The 19,823-nt window shown below is 56.7% G+C and overlaps 1 protein-coding gene across 2 annotated transcripts in view; it reads right to left on the reverse strand.

Annotated features, from left to right (window-relative positions):
- Positions 1 to 6,438: 6,438 nt before the first annotated feature.
- Positions 6,439 to 19,823, reverse strand: part of NF2 (NF2, moesin-ezrin-radixin like (MERLIN) tumor suppressor) — a 74,729-nt gene continuing 61,344 nt past the window's right edge. The window contains exons 15-17 of one of the 2 annotated variants that reach the window (XM_054392978.1): positions 19,618 to 19,777; positions 16,693 to 16,737; positions 6,439 to 6,478 (exon numbers count right to left, since the gene is read on the reverse strand). In XM_054392978.1, coding sequence (XP_054248953.1) covers positions 16,702 to 16,737; positions 19,618 to 19,777 — 196 coding nt within the window. In that variant the 3' untranslated portion in view covers positions 6,439 to 6,478; positions 16,693 to 16,701. Of the gene's footprint in view, positions 6,479 to 16,624; positions 16,738 to 19,601; positions 19,778 to 19,823 lie in introns of those variants that run through there. The other variant, XM_054392977.1, reaches the window with a different exon arrangement.

Here is a 19,823-nt window from a genome sequence, read left to right on the forward strand (position 1 = left end):
TGAGGATGAAGATTGGAATGGAAATGAGGATGAGATGGAATGGGGATGAAGTGAAGGATGCAGAAGGTGTGGGGATGAGGATGAAGATAGGAGGGGGGCATAGAGGTGGAGAAGGGATGAGGATGAGACAGGGATGACAGTGAGGTTGAGGATGGGATGGAGATCACTCACAGGTGGGGACAGGAAAGGATGGAGATGGTGGGATGGGATCAGATGGGGATGGGAGGGGGGTGGGATTGAATGGGATGGGGGTGGTGGGATGGGGTGTGGATGAAGATGGGGGTCCCTCACAGGGGTGAGGATTGGAAGGGATGGAGATAGGGTGGGATGGGGGTGGGGATAGGATGGGGATGGCATGAGGATGGGGTTGGGAATGGTGTGGGGATGGGCATGTGGATGGGATGAGGATCACTCACAGGGCTGGGATAGTTCACAGGGCTGGGGGCACCTGGCAGAGACTGGGATGTTGCAAACCTGAGCTGGGTGTCCTCATCCCCCAGGACAGATTCATCCCAGGCCAGTGTGAGGATGCTGGGGTGGGAGGTGGCACCACAGCGTCCTTTGGGCTTATAACATCACTCAGGCTGAGCAGAGGGAGGGGACACAAACGGCCCGGGGTGGCCATTGTGTCATGACGAAGTCACTCGCTGGGTCCGAGCCCTCGGAGGCACCAGCGGTGCCATCAATCTCCCGGGGCCATGGCTGTCAGCTGGGTATTTAGTGAAATGTTTCCTAAATAAAGGCCTGGTGGGAGAAGAGGGAGGGTTCCCAAGAGGGAGGGTTCCCAAGAGGCAGGGCTCCAAGATACCCAGCAGCAAGGTTAACCATGCGCTGCACCAGCTGCCAGCTGCCAGTGCCCGCTGGCATGCCTGGGCAGGGCAGTTCTGGTGATCCCCACTGGGGAGGTTTTGGGGGTTGCTTCGTGGTGTGGCTGTGGCCATCCCCACACTGGGATGTACTGGGGAGCAAATCACCTCCATGGTGGGCAGAATTGCAGGCAGCTGGTGCAGGTGGGGAGGGAAGGGAAAGGAGGAAGGCTTTGGGGACCTCATTTAATGTGGGTTCTCAGGGTGGTACCTGATGCCATGATGCCAGAAACTGCTGGTGCCTAGTGCTGACGCCCAGTCCAGGTGGCAGTCAGCACCACCATGTTCCAGCCAGAAGCATCCTGGCAGGACTGTGACAATGCCCCACGTCCCTGCAGCAGATGGCGCCATGTCCGGATGGGAAGAAGTGATGGGAACGAGATTCCAGGGTTCCCAATCCAGCTCCTGCCCCAGGGCTCGCCAAGCAGTGGTGTCAGCAGATGCCAGGGACACCAAGAGGGATGATGATGCCCAAAGAGATTAATAAGGGAGGGAAAATGAACAGTGAGGGTGGAGGGGTAGGATCCTGGACAAGGTGGCATCTCCTTCTCCAGGGCTGTGTCCTGCCAGGGTTGGCCATACCCTGGTTGGCAGCAGCAGCTTGCTCTTGTCCATGCTCAGAGAGATTTCAGTCCTTGTGCTCCCGGGGCAGCAGCTCCCGAGCTCTCCTGGACACCAGCTGGTCCTGAGTGTGTTGTATGTTCCTACACCAAGCTGTATAAGGTCTTGCACCCCACCACATGGCCCTGCACCCCATCATGGGGTCCTACACCCCATGGTGTGCTCCTGCACCCCATCACATGGCCCTGCACCCAACCACAGCATCCTGCACCCCCTGTGTGCTCCTGCACCCCACCACATGGCCCTGCACCCCATCACATGGCCCTGCACCAAACCACAGCATCCTGCACCCCCTGTGTGCTCCTGCACCCCATCACATGGTCTTGCACCCCATCATGGGGTCCTACAACCCATGATGTGCTCCTGCACCCCATCACAGGGTCCTATACCCTGTGGTGTGTTCCTGTACCCCAATCCCACCTTGCCCAGCATCCCTCATTCAGCCTGAGTAGCCTCCAGTGCTTCACCCTCAGCGGGAGACCACAGAGGCTGGAGCAGCTCTGTGAGCTCTCAATGTCACCCCCGTTGTGACCCACAGCTTATCCCCTCCCTGGTGCTCTGCCAGGGGCTGAGTGGGCACCTCTGGAACCAGCCAGAAGTTCTGGGGGTCCAGAGCTGTGGTTTTCCCCCACAAGCCTCCCTCTTGGCCCATGAAGCCTCTAATTCATCCAACAGGACACATGTTGAGCTTTTAGTTACAGCTTTATGGCTGTGCCAGGGCAGGAGGAGATGCACTGAGCTGGCCAGGTCTTTGCTGGGAGCAGGGTGGGCCTGGTGCCAACCCTCTAGCCAGGCTGCCTTTCCTCAGTCCTCTCCTTCCTCATCTCATTTCCTTTCCCCTTTTACCCCCTGGAAGACCAAAGGCTGGGAGGAGCAGAAGGTGAAGTGGCACAGATGGCAGCGCTGTGCCAGCCACCAGCTGATGCCAGCAGTGATGGATAGGGACAGTAGGGGACAGCGTGGGGCTGGCAGCCACCAGCCACAGAAAGAGTAAGGTGCCCACGTCCCCACAGTGATGCCTCTGAGGAGCATTACATTGTCATCCTGCAGGTGGGACCCAAACTGCACACAAGGCAGTGGAGAACCCCTGGGTGCCCCAGGACCAGGGATGGGGCTGGAAGGGTCCCATTGCTGCTCAGCAGAGCAGAGGGGCAGGATCCCCTCTCCCCATCTCTGGCCGGACTGCTTTGGATGCAGTCCAGGTTGCCACTGGCCTTCTGGGATGGCAGTGCCCATTGCTGGCTCCTGTCCAGCTTCTCCCCCACCAGCACCCCCAAGCCCTCTGCAGGGCTGCTCTCAACCTCATCACCCCCAGCCTGGGCTGATACCAAGGATGGCCCTGACCTAGGTGCACAGCTCTTGTACAAACTCCTGTGCCTCATGCAAACCTTCCTTGGTGTCCACAGGCACACACACACACACTCACACACACACACACTCACACACACACACACACACTCTTACACTCACACACACACTCACACACACTCACAGACACACACTCAGACACACACTCACACACACACACTCACACAGACACACACTCACACAGGCTCACACACACACTCACACAGACACACTCACACAGACACAGAGACACACACACACACACACACACAGACTCACACACTCACACACACACACATACACTCACACACACACTCACACACACACACTCACATACAGGGACTCACACACACACACTCACACAGGCTCACACACACACTCACACACACACACTCACACAGACACAGAGACACACACACACACACACACTCACACAGACTCACACACTCACACACACACACATACACTCACACACACACTCAGACACACACTCACACACACACACTCACACAGACACACACTCACACAGACTCACACACACACTCACACAGACACACTCACACAGACACAGAGACACACACACACACTCACACAGACTCACACACTCACACACACACACATACACTCACACACACACTCACACACACACACTCACACACAGGGACTCACACACACACACTCACACAGGCTCACACACACACTCACACACACACACTCACACACACACAGAGACACACACACACACACAGACTCACACACTCACACACACACACATACACTCACACACACACTCACATACACACAGGGACTCACACACACACACTCACATTCACACACAGGGACTCACACACACACACTCACAGACACTCACACGGACTCACACACACACAGGGACTCACACACAGGGACTCACACACATTCACTCACAGACTCACAGACACTCACACGGACTCACTCTCACACACACACTGGGACACACACACACACTCTCACACTCACACACAGACACACACACAGACTCACAGACACTCACACAGACTCACACACAGGGACTCACACACACTCACACTCACACACAGGGACTCACACACACACACTCACAGACACTCACACGGACTCACACACACTGAGACTCACACACCCTCACATACACACAGGGACTCCCCCCCCGCCAGAGACTCGCACTCACACACACACAGACTCATACTCACACACCCTCACATACACACAGGGACTCACACACACAGACACACTCACACACCCCCTTACATACACACAGGGACTCACACACACACTGGGACTCACACACACATACACACACTCACACACCCTCATATACACACAGGGACTCACACACACACCCACCCTCACATACACACAGGGACTGACACACACACACTCACACTAACATACACACAGGGACTCACACACAGATACTCACACACACACACACTCACGCACACTCACACACCCTCACATACACACAGGGACTCACACACACACACACACACTCCCCAGAGGAGACCACACTTGCATGGGCACCCCAGGGTGCAGAGTGGAGCTGGGGGTGTGGAGTGGGCACAGAAGTGGCAACCTGTGAGTTATGACTGCATGGAGTGAGGTCAGCAGCCCCATCAGCATCCCTGCCTCAGTTTCCCCATTGCTCCCTGCTGGCCCCCAGAAGGCCTTCACCTGCCCAGTACATTTTAGGTGGGCACCAAACCATCTCCCTGACTCCCCCCTTCCCTCCCCCTCGGCTGCTGGTCACCCAGCAGACCCCATGTGTCCCCTCGCAGGCAGGACAGCCATCACTGAGCCCATCGAGTCACTGGGGGGTGGGGGGAGCCCTGAGCAGCCCCCCCCAGGTTGGGTCTTGCCGGAGCTCGGTGCTGTTCGGCGTCAGAGGCAGTGGTCCGGCGGAGCCCCGGCTGCAGCTGCGGCTCGGTGCCGCCGGCTCAGCCCAGCCGCATGCGAGCTCCCCAGCGAGGCTTCAGCCTAACTCAGGAGGAAATCGAGGCCAGATCCGCCGGGATCCGCCGCAGGCAGGCTGAGAGCAGGCAGAGCCCGGGGAACGGCAAACACGGGGCTCACCCCCACTCCCTCCACGCCCCCCATAACCCAACGGGAGAGAAGCAGCCTGCAGGCAGGGACAGCAGAGCCCTGAGGGTCGCCCCCTGGAGCAGGGGGGGAGGAGGAAAGGATCCCAGCCCCGCGGGGAGCTGCCCAAAGCACTCCATGAGCCCCACTCTGGCAGCCAGGGGCTCGCTGAGGCTTGACCCAAAGGAAAGAAGACCCAAGAGGGCCAAGCTCTCCCTCGTAGTAGTGCTTTGAATTTTTATTAAACCAGAGAGAACTGAGTTCCTCCTGGACCAGGGGGCCAGGGGAAGGGGCCCGTGGCTGCGTCAGGCCATGGCCGGCTGTCCCCAGCCCCACATGGTGGGGAGTGCATCAGCATGGGTTTAAATAAAAAGAGGTTGGGGATGGGCTTGTGCTTGGGCTGACCCCCCAGGGGGGTGGCTGGGGGGGATCAGGGGAGGTGTGAAGGAGGAGTTGGGGGTCCTGAGGGGATGCCCAGGGGCAGCACTGTCTCCTTCAAGGGGTGAATTGCACCTGAAGGGAGGCTCCCCTCCAGACAAGGGCAGGGTTTAGGATGGAGACACGAACGAGAGGTCAGGGCAGCCCCACTACCCCCTGCTGCTGCTGAGGGGCTGAAGGAGAGGTCAGGGCAGCCCCACTGGCTCCTGGCCACTGCTGGGGGTGGGAGCTGTGAGTGAAGGGACCTGCATAGGGACAGGCAGCACCCAGTGGGGGCTCAGAGGAGCTGCTGGGGAGGCCATGCTGCATTTATGGGGTGCAGAACCTGGGTATTCAGTGAAAAAAGCCAAGCCACGACCTACCCCCAGCCCCCTGAACTGAAGCTGCCCAGGTTTGTCACAGTTTGCAGGAAAGAAGGCATGGTTTGGCTGGCACTAGCTGCTGCCTGGTCCTCAGCCTGTGCAGAGTGCTGGAGGAGGAGACCTCTCCCCCCACATCCTGCCCTGCCTGCTCCCCCGGAGGGGCAGCAGCAACCCTTGCCCCTACAGCCCGAGGTGCCCACAGCCCCTGTCCCCCTGACTGTCTGCCCAGCTGCCTCCCAGCTGCCCGGGCAGGCGCTGGGCGAGCTGGCGCCAGGGGCCCTGATTTACAGCACTCCACTGGCACATGCTCTGGGTTCTAATGGAGAGCCAGGCACCACGGGGCTCCAGGCTGTGTCCACAGCAGAAGGGGAAGGCATGGCAGGCCTGCCAGGGAGAGCTTTGGGCACACTCCTCAGTGGGCTGCCAGGCTGGGGGGTGGGGGGCACAGCTGCAGCCCTGACCCCAGCACCTCGACGTTATGCTAGGGGAAGAGAAAGGCTGCAAAGGAAAAGGGGAGGAAGGAGGGGCACTAAGCCAGAGAACGTCACACAGTCTGTGGGCAGCCAGAGCATGGGTCCATTGGCATGCAGGGGCTGGCAGCACCCAGGGAGGTGGTGCCCAGCTCCCCAACCCTGGGTGGGTACAGCAGTGCCAGGGGCAGGGGCTGCAGCTGGCAGCAGCGGTGCGGAGCGGCTCCTAGAGCTCCTCGAAGAAGGCCACGCGGGACTTGGTGCTCTGTAGGGTGAGCTGCAAGAGAGCAGAGGGGGTGGCTGAAGGGGGACAGGGCTGACCCCCTCCTCCTCACCCAGCCCCAGCTTCACCCCCAGCTGAGCAGGAGGGGGCTGCTGCCCCTGCCCCTCTCTGTCCTGACCGCTCCAGGGGGAGGTAGAAGCAGGGATGTGGCACCCGAGCCCCCAGCCCCACGGCGAAGCACAGGGTGGGGGGAGGCAGGGTGGGCTGCAGGACCTCTCTGTGGCCACCACCACCTCCCATCCAAGCAAAGGCTGCTGAGGGGGCACAGATCCAATGGGCACAATGATCCTAGAGTGCTGGAATCGTGGAATGTCTGGGGCTGGAAGGGAGATGTAAAGGTCACCTAGCCCAACCTTCCTGCACTCAGGGGAGGTTGCCCACAGAGGGGGGAGATGCCCCACCCCTGGAACCATGCCAGGTCAGGTTGTCTGGCGCTCTAAGCACCCTGCTGTGGTTGCAGATGTCCCTGCTGGCTGCAGGGGCGTTGGACTAAATGACCTCTAGAGGTCCCTTCCCACCCAAAGCAGCCTGTGATCCCACGGTGCCATGGAAGCTGTGCCCTCCCGAGCAAACACCGAGGCAGTGCCAGGGAAAGCACAGGGAGGCAGAGCTCCGAGGGCATCCCACACAGGCACAAGGAGGAAGAAGAGATGCCACCAGGAGCTTCCATCCACAACTTGTCAGGCTCCCTGAGATGTTTCATGTTGTTTTTTTTCCTACCTGCTCAGGGAAACTGACGTACAAGAAGCTGTGGGAGCAAAGATGGTTCTGGATGAGCTGCCACAGAAAGGAGCAGGTTCTGCCTTGCCAAGAGGACCATGCCCCACGGCTTGGTGGCACTCAGCACCAGCCATATTTTGCCATCTGAAAGCCAACAGGGGTGGCAATGGCAACAGAGCAGGCACCCATGCTGTCTACCTTGCCCCCCATTTGTCATCACCCCCGTGGTGAGCTCTGGCTGTGTCTCAGACAGCCCAGAGGCCCAGGCTGTGCTGATGCCTGGGCAGGAGGCTCTGGGCAGAGGAGCCTTCAGTAACCCAGAGGGCACTGGAAAAGCATCACACCAGCAGAGCACAGGCACAGCTGGCACAGTTGGCACCAGCAGGAGCTGGGTTATGGCTAAGGGCTCAGTGGGAGCTTGGCAGAGGAACGGGCCAGCACCTGCAGGCTACTCTGCCCCCACATCCCCAGAGTAAAGGCACTTCCGGCAGCCGCCGCAGTGGGAACTGGGATGGGAGCTGCCTGGCAGCACTCCAGCAGCTGCCTGCTCACAGACAGCTACATGCAGGGAGGAAATGAGGGCTGCTCCTGACTGCACACTGACCCCCCCAGTGCCCATGATCCTGGAGGGAACCCCCCACACGCACTGCTTTTGCTTTCTCCTAGCCTGGTGTTTGTCACTGCTGAGCAGTCGCAGGCAGGGCGAGCCCAGCTCATATTGCTCTGCTGAGGGCTGCTGGTGGTGTGGCTGTGCCACCACAAAACCTGAGGGGCCCACTGGAGGAGGAAGGGCAGAGCCATGGGAAGCTCCTCAGGGCAGTGAGCCCCATGGCAGCTCGACTGAGCCCACCCAGCACTGCAGGGATGCATGGAGGTGCCCTGCGGCCCAGCTCGCTCCCCGCCTCCTGCAGTGAGATCTCTGGGGAGTCCAGACAGCTCTGCAGGGAAATCACAGCTCCTCACACAGAGGGTAACTGGTTTGAGTTTTTCAGCATCAGGAAAGCAAGGAGGAGAGCATGGCCCTGGTACAGCATCTTCGTTTACTAGGGAAAAGCCCTGAGGTTGCCTACAGCCCCTTTGCAAATCCTCTGCACCCTCTGTGTCCTCTCTGCAAACTCCCTGCACCCTCTCTGTCCCCTCTGCAAACTCCCTGCACCCTCTGTGTCCCCTCTGCAAACTCCCTGCACCCTCTGTGTCCTCTCTGCAAACTCCCTGCACCCTCTGTGTCTCTCTGCAAACTCCCTGCACCCTCTGTGTCCCCTCTGCAAACTCCCTGCACCCTGTGTCCCCTCTGCAAACTCCCTGCACCCTGTGTCCCCTCTGCAAACTCCCTGCACCCTCTCTGTCCCCTCTGCAAACTCCCTGCTCCCTCTGCAAACTCCCTGCACCCTCTGTGTCCCCTCTGCAAACTCCCTGCACCCTCTGTGTCTCTCTGCAAACTCCCTGCACCCTCTCTGTCCCCTCTGCAAACTCCCTGCACCCTCTGTGTCCCCTCTGCAAATTCCCTGCACCCTCTGTGTCCCCTCTGCAAACTCCCTGCACCCTCTGTGTCCTCTCTGCAAATTCCCTGTACCATGTGTCCCCTCTGCAAACTCCCTGCACCCTCTGTGTCCCCTCTGCAAACTCCCTGCACCCTCTGTGTCCTCTCTGCAAACTCTCTGCACCCTCTGTGTCCCCTCTGCAAACTCTCTGCACCCTCTGTGTCCCCCCTGCCCAGCCAGGCAAGGAGCAGTGAATCTCTCTGCCCGCACCGCAGGCTGTGCAGCCGAGGCAGAGTGATTAAGAGCAAGTTACATTCTCGTCAGTGCAGAGAAGGGGGGTGGGGGCTGGGGAAATTGATTTACAGGCAGTATTATGATAATCTGCTTCCTGCAGGAGGGAGGGTGGGCTCCAAGTGCACTCCCAGAGCCATCAACGAAAATTTAGAGGGAGAGGGAGGGAGTGCAATTAAGCACCCAGAGCTGGCATGAATCAAGACAGGGGAAAGGGAAGAGTCCCACTCCCTGCGTTCCTGCACTGGGCTTCCTTCCTCTGAGCTCTGCTTCTACCCAGGGCTGCTGGACTGATTTGATTTGAGGAACAACAAACAGAAGCAAGGCAATAAGCCCCTCAACAGGCAAATGTGGTTTGGAGTGGCTAACCCAATCATCAGAGCACAGAACTGGTGCCAGCCCTGCAAACCCAACAGAGAGAACCCAGCCAGGGTACCCAGTGAATCCCCTACACCCCTCCCCCCCCATGCACTGGGAATGGGGCACAGAGCAGGAGAAGGGGGCTGCAAATCACATCCATCTCTCTCCACCATCCCAAGGAACAGGGAGAGGCTTAGACTGTCTCGTTTCCTGGGTTTATCCCACAGCCTGGCAAGGCTGGAGGAGAAGGTGACTTGTGGCAGTGGCATCACCTCAGCCCAAGTGATGCTAGAACACCTTGCTGCTGCTGGGAGGGAGATCTACTGTCCCTGCTAAGTGCTGCCTGCACTAAATCCTCTTTGATTGCCCCTGCTGGTCGTCTTCCTCCATCCCTACCTCTTCTCCCAAGCCCTGCCAGCCAGGTGAACTTTCCACTTCCCCTATGCTGAAACCAAACCCAGCCCTAATTTCCCCTCCCCCCTCCCTTCCTCCCACGCTGCCGTTTATTCTCTCCCCAGCACAACTCCTCTCCGGCCCCCGACGCTTTGATGAGCCTGTTTGAAAGGGAGAAGATGCTGCTCCAGTTGAAGGAAACACTTTTCAAAGGCTGCCACAAAAATAGCTGATAGGCCTGACGTTGCCTTGTTTCCTCTCCCTCCTTTGTAAACAAGGAAAGGAGGCTGCTGTGTGTCCCACTTTAGCTGCCAGGGAGTTTCACTTCCCTGCTCCCAGGAGAAGCAGGGTGGAAAGGAAAGGAACCCAGCATGGACACAGTGTGGATTTGGTTGGAAGGGACCTCAGAAGTCATTTAGTTCCAACCCCCTCGCCATGGGCAGGGACACCTTCCACTGGACCAGGTTGCTCATAGGTCTCATCCAGCCTGGCCTTGAACCCCATCAGGCTTGGAGCCTCCACAGCTTCTCTGGGCCACCTGTTCCAGTTCCTCAAAACCCTCGTGGGGAAAAATTTCTTCCTAATGTCTTATCTAAACTGAGCTCCTTCCAGTCTGAAGCCATTGCTCCTCATCCTGTCACTCCATGCCTTTTTCAAAGTCCCTCCCCAGCTCTCCTGTATCCCACTTCAAATACTGGAAGGCTGCTCTAAGGTCTCCCTGGAGCCTTCTCTTCTCCAGGCTCAACAAGCCCAACTCTCTCAGCCTGGCCTCACAGCAGAGGGCTCCCAGCCCTCCCAGAACTGCTGTGGCCTCCATTGGCCCCACTCCAACAGGTCCCTGCCTGTGCTGTGCCCCCAGCACTGCAGGTGGGGTCTCAGCAGAGTGGACACACAGGTACATGTGAGCAAGATTCACCTGGGAGATGCCTCCATCTCCTCCTGTCCTTGGAAAATGTGTGCCCAGAGGTGTCCAGAGCTGCTCTGCTCATTGGGAATCTCCCAGCTCTCACCTGTGTCCAAGCTGGGTGCCAGGCTTGGGGATGGGAAATGCCTCTGCTGCTTCTCCAGGCAGCCCCTGGCTGGTTATGTGCCTGCTCTGCAGCATGCAGCCTTCCCCTCTCCCAGCAATGCTGCAGATCCAGAGGGAATCTCATTCCTGTCTGGGCTGCCACAGGACCCATGGGAAAAAGATGGGCTCATGGCATGCAGCTCAGCCTGCTCCATGCCACCCAGGCTCCCTCCTTCTGCCCTTCCCACAGCAGGAGAGTTTCTTGTGCTGAGATGATGCTCCAGAGGCACAATCATGTGCTGCATCTCCCCTGCACACCACTGCAGCAAAGGAGTCTGCAGGGCCAGAAGGGGAGAGGTGAGGAGTCTCCAGAAGATGACAGAGACCCCAGGAGATCAGGTGAAGCCTTCAGAACATGTTTCAGTGATCTCTAGCAAGCTGGAAAAGGGCAGAGGGAAGCAGTCTGCCCCAGCACCTGCCTCCCACAGAATCCCAGCATGGTGGAGGTTGGAAGGAACCTGTGGGGATCATCCAATCCAACCCCCCTGGCTGAAGCAGGGGCACCCACATCAGCTTGCCCAGCATCACAATGGCCAGGTGGGGTTGGAAGCTCTCCAGAGAAGGAAACTCCACAACCTCTCTCTCCTGCAGCCCTTCTGCCTGCCCTGCTGATCCAGCAGCCTCATGACACTGGGTGGTGGCACAGTAGCTTCACATCTGCATCACAAGAGCCTGGGATGGCAGTGCCCATCACTAACTCACCCATGGCCTGCTGTAGAGGACAACATATCCTGAAAGTGAGAGGAGTGAAGACAAGCCTGCAGAGGGCCACTCTGCTCTGCCCTTGTGCTTGACAGCTGCAGCTGCTCCTCACCTACACCCAAAGGGGACAATGCTGTGTCTGCAGGAATGGGGTGGAACACAACTGCTTGTGGTCTACTGCTGAAGGAAGCCCAGGCTGGCTACTGGTGATAGATTAAGAGATTTGAGGTAGCTCATCCAAGCCTCAAGTGTCTCAACAACTGACACAAGAAAGCTGGGGAGGGACTTTTGATAAAGGGCTTGCAGTGACAGGATGAGGGCCAATGGATTGAAGCTTGAGGAGGGCAGATTGAGACTGGAGCTGAGGAAGAAATTCTTTCCAGTGAGAGTGGTGAGACACTGGAACAGGTTGCCCAGGGAGGCTGTGGCTGCCACTCCCTGGAGGTGTGCAAGGCAGGCTGGATGAGGCCTTGAGCAAGCTGGTCTTGTGGAAGGTGTCCCTGCCCATGGCAGGGGGGGGTGGAACTGGATGATCTTATCTTTAAGGACCCTTCCAGCCCAAACCACTCTGTGACTCTATGAAGTTGAGGGCAATGCTGCACCACAACCAGGACCAGCCACGAGAGGAGCCGGCGACAGCACGACCAGCAGCTCAGCTCAGCACCAAGGCCTGCACAACAGGAGTGAGTTGAAGCCCCCAGAGAGATGCTGTGTTGCAGGGGAAGCCTGGCAGGGAAAAGTCTGTGGAAGGACCAAAGCCATGCTCAAGGACAAAGCTGCTTGTCTGAGAACAGGCGTGGAGATTTGCTCCTTGCCTGCACACTTCAAAGGGCTTAAATCGCAGTAAATAAGCATGACTGTGCAAGAAGAAAAGCCACTGGAATGAAAGATCTGGTTGTGTTTGAGAGCAGCAGCCTGTCCTGGGAGCCTTCCTCTGCTGGAGGATCCCAGGAAGAAGTGGAGCTTTTCATCTCCTACGGCAGCCTAAGCAGCACAGCCCTGCCGAAGCCTGAAGGCGATCCAGCCGGAGCCGGCAGGGCCAGCCCTCGGGGCAGGGAAATGGGTGTGCAGGTGAGGTGCTGGTGCTGTGCCCACAGCTCATCCAAGGGGACTAGCATGGTCACCACCTCAGGAAGCATGAAACACTTAGCAGGCATCTTCAAAGGCAGCCAACAAGCCCCAGGTCTCAGGCAGCAGCCCTCGCCCTGCAGCTGCCTTCACCTGGGGGTCTCCTCCCAGGCACTGAAGCTGAAGTCCTTCCCCGTGAGAGTGGTGAGACACTGGAACAGGTTGCCCAGGGGAGTGGTAGAAGCCCCAGCCCTGGAGGCTTTTAACAGGCTGGGAATGGGGCTCTGAGCAACCTGATCACAGAATCATCCAGGTTGGAAGAGACCTCCAAGATCACCAAGTCCAACTGATCACCCAACCCTATCTAATCCACTAGGCCCTGGCACTGAGTGCCTCATCCAGGCTCTTAAACACCTCCAAGGATGCTGACCCCACCACCTCTCTGGGCAGCCCATTCCAATGGGCAATCTCTCTTGCTGTGAAGAACTTCTTTCTAGAATCAAGCCTAAACTTCCCCCTGTGCAGCTTGAGAGTGTGTCCTCTTGTTCTGCTGGCTGCCTGGGAGAAGAGACCAACCCCCACTGGGCTACAGCCTCCCTTCAGGTAGTTGTAGACAGCAATGAGGTCTCCCCTGATCTAGTGTGAGGTGTCCCTGCCCATGGCAGGGGGGTTGGAACGAGATGATCCTTGAGGCCCCTTCCAACCCTGACAATTCAATGATTCTATGAATCTCTCCCAGCTGCTGGCTCAGTCTTGGCACATCCTGCCAGGGGCTTCATTTCAGGGTCTCCACAAGTGCCATTTTGCCCTAGTTTCACCTGCCATGGAGAGACAGGATGGGACAGCAGATTTGCAGATGATACCAAGCTGAGTGGTGCAGTTGATAAGACTGAAGGACAGGATGGGTGCCATCCAGAGGGACCTGGACAGGCTAGAAAAGTGGGCTCAAGAGAACCTCATGAGGTTCCATCAGGCAAAGTGCAAGGTCCTGAACCTGGGTGGGGGCAATCCTAGATATCAACCCAGGCTGGGGGATGATGAGATTGAGAGCAGCCCTGCAGAGAAGGACTTGGGGGTGCTGGTGGGGGAGAAGCTGGATATGAGCCAGCAATGGGCACCTGGCCAATGGCAACCTGGGCTTGCATGTGAAGCAGTGTGGCCAGAGATGGAGAGAGGAGATCCTGGCTCTCTGCACTGCTGATACCTCACCTGCAGTGCTGTGTCCAGCTATAGGGACCCCTGCTCAGAACAGACAGGGATCTGATGGAGCATGTCCAGAGGACACCATGAAGATGATCAGAGAGCTGGAGCACCTCTGCTATGGGGACAGGCTGGGACAGTTGGGGCTGTTCAGCCTGGAGAAGAGAAGGCTCCAGAGGGAGACCTCAGAGCTGCATTTCAATATCTGAAGGGGACCTGCAGAAAGGCTGGGGAGGGACTGTTCAGAAGGGCCTGTGGGGATAGGTTGAGGAGCAATGGTTTGAGACTGGAGCAGGGCAGAGTTAGGTTGGACATCAGGAGGAAGTTCTGCACAGTGAGGGTGGGGAGACACTGGATCAGGTTGCCCAGGGATGTGGTGGAGGCTCCATCCCTGGAGACATCCAAGCTCAGCCTTGCTGTGTCCCTGTGCAGCCTGCTCTAGCTGGAGGTGTCCCTGCTGCCCTTAGGGGGGTTGGACAAGATGACCTTGGAGGGTCCCTTCCAACCCAATGCAGTCTGTGAAGCTGTAAAGCTGTTGGGAAACTGCTCCATGGTCACCTGTAGGTCCCCACCAACAAAAGCCTTATCCCAAGGTGCTCAGCACTGGGTTTGCCACCCACCCTCATGAGTAACAGCCAAGTCATTTCCTCCCTTAGCCAAAACTTGCTAAACTCTGTGGGACTGCAGGAGCCATGCTCAAGGAAAGAGCAAAAAAGCTTTCTCACGCTCACCCCCCGGAAGCAGAGAGTCAATGCTCTGCACACAGCCTGCAGATTGAGGGCAAATCCTCAGGGCAAAGCAGGCTCTGGAAAGAAGAAACACAGCATTAGGAGAGCTGGAATCATGCTGGAGGAGCAGGGGACAGGCAGGCAGGAGGGTGGCTCTGACAGCTGGCATCCCAAAGAGTGATGGTGATCAAGAGCACAGCCTCCCCAGACACCCACCCAAGCCAGGCTCCAAGTGGAACCAGCAGACACTGGCTGTGTCCCCAACCATCTGCTTCAGGCTGCTGTGATGCTTCTCCAGCAGGCAGAGGCTGACAACACACTGCATTCAGAGGAGTGTGTCCAACAGATCCAGGGAGCTTCTCCTCCCCCTCTGCTCTGCCCTGCTGAGGCCACACCTGGAATATTGCATCCAGTTCTGGGCTCCCCAGTTCAAGAGGGACAGGGATCTACTGCAGAGAGTCCAAGAGAGCTTCCCAGGATGCCTGAGGGACTGGAGCAGTGCCCTGTGAGGAGAGGCTGAGAGCCCTGGGGCTGCTTAGTCTGGAGAAGACTGAGAGGAGATTGAAGAAATGTTTCTAAATAGCTGAGGGCTGGGGGGCAAGAGGGAGGGGACAGGCCCTGCTCAGTTCCACCCCAGGATAGCATAAGAGGACAGAAACTCCAGCACAGGAGGTTCCACCTCAACATGAGGAGGAACTTCTTCCCTGGGAGGCTCCCAGAGCACTGGAACAGGCTGCCCAGAGAGGTTGTGGAGTCTCCTTCTGTGGAGACTTTCCAGCCCCCTCTGGATGCATTCCTGTGTGACCTGTGCTGGATTCTCTGCTCCTGCTCTGGCAGGGGGGTTGGACTTGATGATCTTTGGAGGTCCTTTCCAACCCCTAACATCCTGTGAGCCTGTGAACACCCCCACGTACTGCTGCATGGTGCTGGAGCAGGCATTAGTAGGCTGTTAGGAACAGTTTTTCAGCAGAGAGCTGCTGTGCTCTGTTTGTTTGGGTTTGCTTTCAAACTCCCTGTTCCTTTCTGCAGCAAACAAGGGGGAAGGTCCTGCTTTACTCCATTAAAGAAATCTTCAAAGGCCACCCTGCACCTCCACTCGATTCCCAGGCACTGGCAGGAAAGCACAACCAGGCATAGTTAATTATTCAAGTGTCTGAGCCTCACTCCCCCCCCCCACTGATGCTGCCAACTCAACTTCTGCCAAGAAAGGCACTTCCCAGCATGGAGGATCAGGTGGAGGAATGGATGCAGAGAGGCTGAGAACACTGCTGAGGCAGGGAGGGCTGGGCAGGGTGATTGCCTGTGACACACACAGATCCAGGCTGGGTGGAGAATGGATGGAGAGCAGCCCTGAGGAGAAGGTCTTGGGGGTGCTGGGGGGTGAAAAGCTGGACAGAAGCTGGCACCAAGCACTGGCAGCCCAGAGTCAGCTGGGCCCTGGGCTGATCCCCAGCAGTGTGGGCAGCAGGGGCAGGGAGGGGATTCTGCTCCTTTGCTCTGCTGAGACACCACCTGCAGTGCTGGGGCAGCTCTGGAGTCCTCAGCACAGACAGGGACCTGTTGGAACATGGACAGAGGAAGCCACAGCAATGCTGGGAGGGCTGGAAGCCCTCTGCCGGGAGGCCAGGCTGAGAGAGTTGGGCTTGTTCAGCCTGGAGAAGAGAAGGCTCCAGGGAGACCTTGGAGCAGCCTTCCAGTATTTGAAGCAGGCTACAGGAGAGCTGCAGAAGGACTTTTGAAAAAGGCATGGAGTGACAGGACAGGGGTACTGGCTTCAAACTGGAAGACACTGGATTTAGATTAGACATTAGGAAGAAATTCTTCCCCATGAGGGTTTTGAGGCACTGGAACAGGTTGGCCAAAGGAATTGTGGAAGCTCCAAGCCTGGAAGTGTTCAAAGGCAGGTTGGATGAGCAAGCTGCTCTAGCAGGAGGTGGCCCTGGCCATGGCAGGAGGATTGGAAATAGATGCTCTTTAAGGTCCCTTCCAGCTGAAAGCATTCTGTGATTCTGTGCTGCACAGGTCCACGGTGGGCATGAGCAGGGTGCTGGGCTCAGCCCAGTGTGACCAGCCCATGTGAGAAGCGTGGTAGGGGTGAGAGCCACAGGAGCTGGCTATGCAGGCAAGCTCATGCAGGGGTTAGTATCACAGCCAGTGATCCCATCATCCCACACAGAGTACCTGGGAATAACCTACTTGGAAGTCTCAAATGCAGATAGGTCTTCTGCCCTGGGCTTGAGGCTAAACCAGCAAAACAAAATGAAGAAGAAAAAGAAGAAAAAGAAGAAGAAGACGAAGGAGAAGAAGAAGGAGAAGAAGGAGAAGAAGGAGGAGAAGAAGGAGAAGAAGGAGGAGAAGAAGGAGAAGAAGGAGGAGAAGAAGGAGAAGAAGGAGAAGAAGGAGAAGAAGGAGGAGAAGAAGGAGAAGAAGGAGGAGAAGGAGGAGAAGGAGGAGAAGAAGGAGGAGAAGGAGGAGAAGGAGGAGAAGGAGGAGGAGAAGAAGGAGAAGAAGGAGGAGAAGAAGGAGAAGGAGGAGAAGGAGGAGGAAAGGAGGAGGAAAGGAGGAGGAAAGGAGGAGGAAAGGAGGAGGAAAGGAGGAGGAAAGGAGGAGGAAAGGAGAAGGAGAAGGAGAAGGAGAAGGAGAAGGAGAAGGAGAAGGAGAAGAACGAGAAGAAGGAGAAGAAGGAGAAGGAGAAGGAGGAGAAGGAGGAGAAGGAGGAGAAGGAGGAGAAGGAGGAAGAGAAGGAGGAGAAGGAGGAGGAGGAGAAGGAGAAGGAGAAGGAGAAGGAGAAGGAGAAGGAGAAGGAGAAGGAGAAGGAGAAGGAGAAGGAGAAGGAGAAGGAGAAGGAGAAGGAGAAGGAGAAGGAGAAGGAGAAGAAGGAGAAGGAGAAGGAGAAGGAGAAGGAGAAGGAGAAGGAGAAGGAGAAGGAGAAGGAGAAGGAGAAGGAGAAGGAGAAGAAGAAGAAGAAGGAGAAGAAGGAGAAGGAGAAGGAGAAGGAGAAGGAGGAGAAGGAGGAGAAGAAGGAGAAGAAGGAGAAGAAGGAGGAGAAGAAGGAGGAGAAGGAGGAGAAGGAGGAGAAGGAGGAGAAGGAGGAGAAGGAGGAGAAGGAGGAGAAGGAGGAGAAGGAGGAGAAGGAGAAGGAGAAGGAGAAGGAGAAGGAGAAGGAGAAGGAGAAGGAGAAGGAGAAGGAGAAGGAGAAGGAGAAGGAGAAGGAGAAGGAGAAGGAGAAGGAGAAGGAGAAGAAGGAGAAGAAGGAGAAGAAGGAGAAGAAGGAGAAGAAGGAGAAGAAGGAGAAGAAGGAGAAGAGGAAGAAGAAGAAGAAGAAGAAGAAGAAGAAGAAGAAGAAGAAGAAGAAGAAGAAGAAGAAGAAGAAGAAGAAGAAGAAGAAAATCCTCTGTGAGAGGAGTGGTGGTTTGTGGTGCACTCTGCAGCTTGCTCAGAGCATTGGAGCCATCAGCAGCCTCCAGGTGGGGCCAGGGGCTGGGATTGTTTCAGTCTTGCTGAACCAGCTCTTCCCCACCACCAGGGTTTTGCATTCCCTTTCCATCAGGACTGCAAAGACAAAGCCCTCCTGACCTCCCGGTGGCACCAACAAAAGCAGGCTGGGATTTTCTCCTGGTGTGCTCCACTCACAGACTGGTTTGGAACCCTTTGCTCCTCTTGCCTGAGGTGTAGGAGCCCAGCCAGCTTTGGTCCCCACCCGTGGGAGGAGACAAGGAGATGCTTCAGCTTCAAAGGAGCAGGAGACTGACTACAGAGACCCAGCTACAGCCATGCCAGGCATGAAAATGATGTCCCAGCCACCTCCTTTAAGTGAGACAAATGGGACCATCCACTAGCCTCTGTCAGAAGTGGAGAATTTAGCATTTTCCCTTTAAACTGAGGGCTCTGAGCATGGAGACAGAACCTACCCAAACCTACTGGGAGCAGAAACATCTTCGGAGTTTGCCACGACAAAAGGTTCTGTGAAGATTTTCATATCCTCTGCTCTGGTGGGACAGGAACCTGAACCCCTCAGGGCTATCATGGGGAAACAAGGAGCAAGATCTGCTAGATCCATTTTCCTGCCCCAATTCAGTGATCAGAGGCTCCCAGGCATGAAAGCCACCAGGAGCTAGTATTTTCAAATCATTCCAGACATAACTGTCAGCTGGGAGCAGTGAAGAGAGGATTTGGTTTGAAAACCTGGAGCTGTTATGGCCCCCCTGTGCTACACAGACTTCCAAGTCTTTCAGAAGGAGGGCTGCTAGCAGGACACCAGCTGGGTAAAAGCCTCTGCAGGGGGGAGGAAAGCCTTTGCAGGGTCAGAAGGCTTTGGAGGTGAGTGGGGCTGAGCACTCTATCCCACTGGACCAATTCTGGATGTGCCCCCAGCCCCTCGCTGCCCTGAGCCCAGCTGGGAGAACAGCAGAGCTGCTAAGCAAAAGGAAAGGAATGGGGTGAAAAACAAGGAATGTGGGGACCTGTCAGGTGTGACTCTGGGCTAGCAGAGCCAGACACCTGAACTCCCTGGCTAAGCTACTCTTCTAAATCAGGTTTCTAGAGGCAGGTGGCTTTGGGGTCCCTAACACAGGGTGTAGACATCTCTTCCACTCCCCTGCCAGCGAAAGACTCTGCTGTTAGTATGGGAATCTGCACTACAGGGAATCTTTAAAAAGAGGATGAAGCTTTTGGTTTTTCTGCTGAGAGCCAGGAAGTCAGGAGTATTTTTTGTCCCTATTATTCACCAGACAAGCTCAGTGTGGCTTCCTGGCAACACTTGCAGGGAATGGTTGCACTGAACAGGAAGGGTTTTTCCTGTTCCCAGCATCACTAGGGTGGTGAATCCCCTCTAACAGCATCCCTGGGCATTTCTTGTTAAGGTTCAACAAGACCTTCAGACCCTGAGAGCCCTTTGCCTCCCTCCCACACAGCAGTGAAGTTGTCTCCTGGTTGTGGCAAAGACAAGGCAGCAGCAGCAGAAGCTGCAATCCCCTGGTTCCAAGCTAAGCAGCCAGGGGAGAGAGCCTAAAAAAACACCACTTTTATTATAACAACTTGTGCAAAACAGAAGGGTCCTCTCAGGGGGTCTGGTGCTAAAGGGTTTCATCAGGTGAGGTACAAACTGGAGCCCTCTGGTACCTTTTTGATGGTGTTGTGCTTGCTGCTGCCTCTGCTGCTGTTCTCGTTGTGCAAGATGTCCAGGGCTGTCTCCCTCTCCTTCAGCTTCAGCGCCTCGATTTCGGTCTTCAGCTCGTTCAGCTGCTCCTGCAGGTGCTTGCTCTTCTCCATGTACTCCACCCTAGCAGGCAACCAAAAGAGACCTGGCTTAGGCCTGGCACAGGGTG

This window comes from Indicator indicator, chromosome 26, assembly GCF_027791375.1.
Source record: "Indicator indicator isolate 239-I01 chromosome 26, UM_Iind_1.1, whole genome shotgun sequence".
Taxonomy (NCBI): Eukaryota; Metazoa; Chordata; class Aves; order Piciformes; family Indicatoridae; genus Indicator; species Indicator indicator.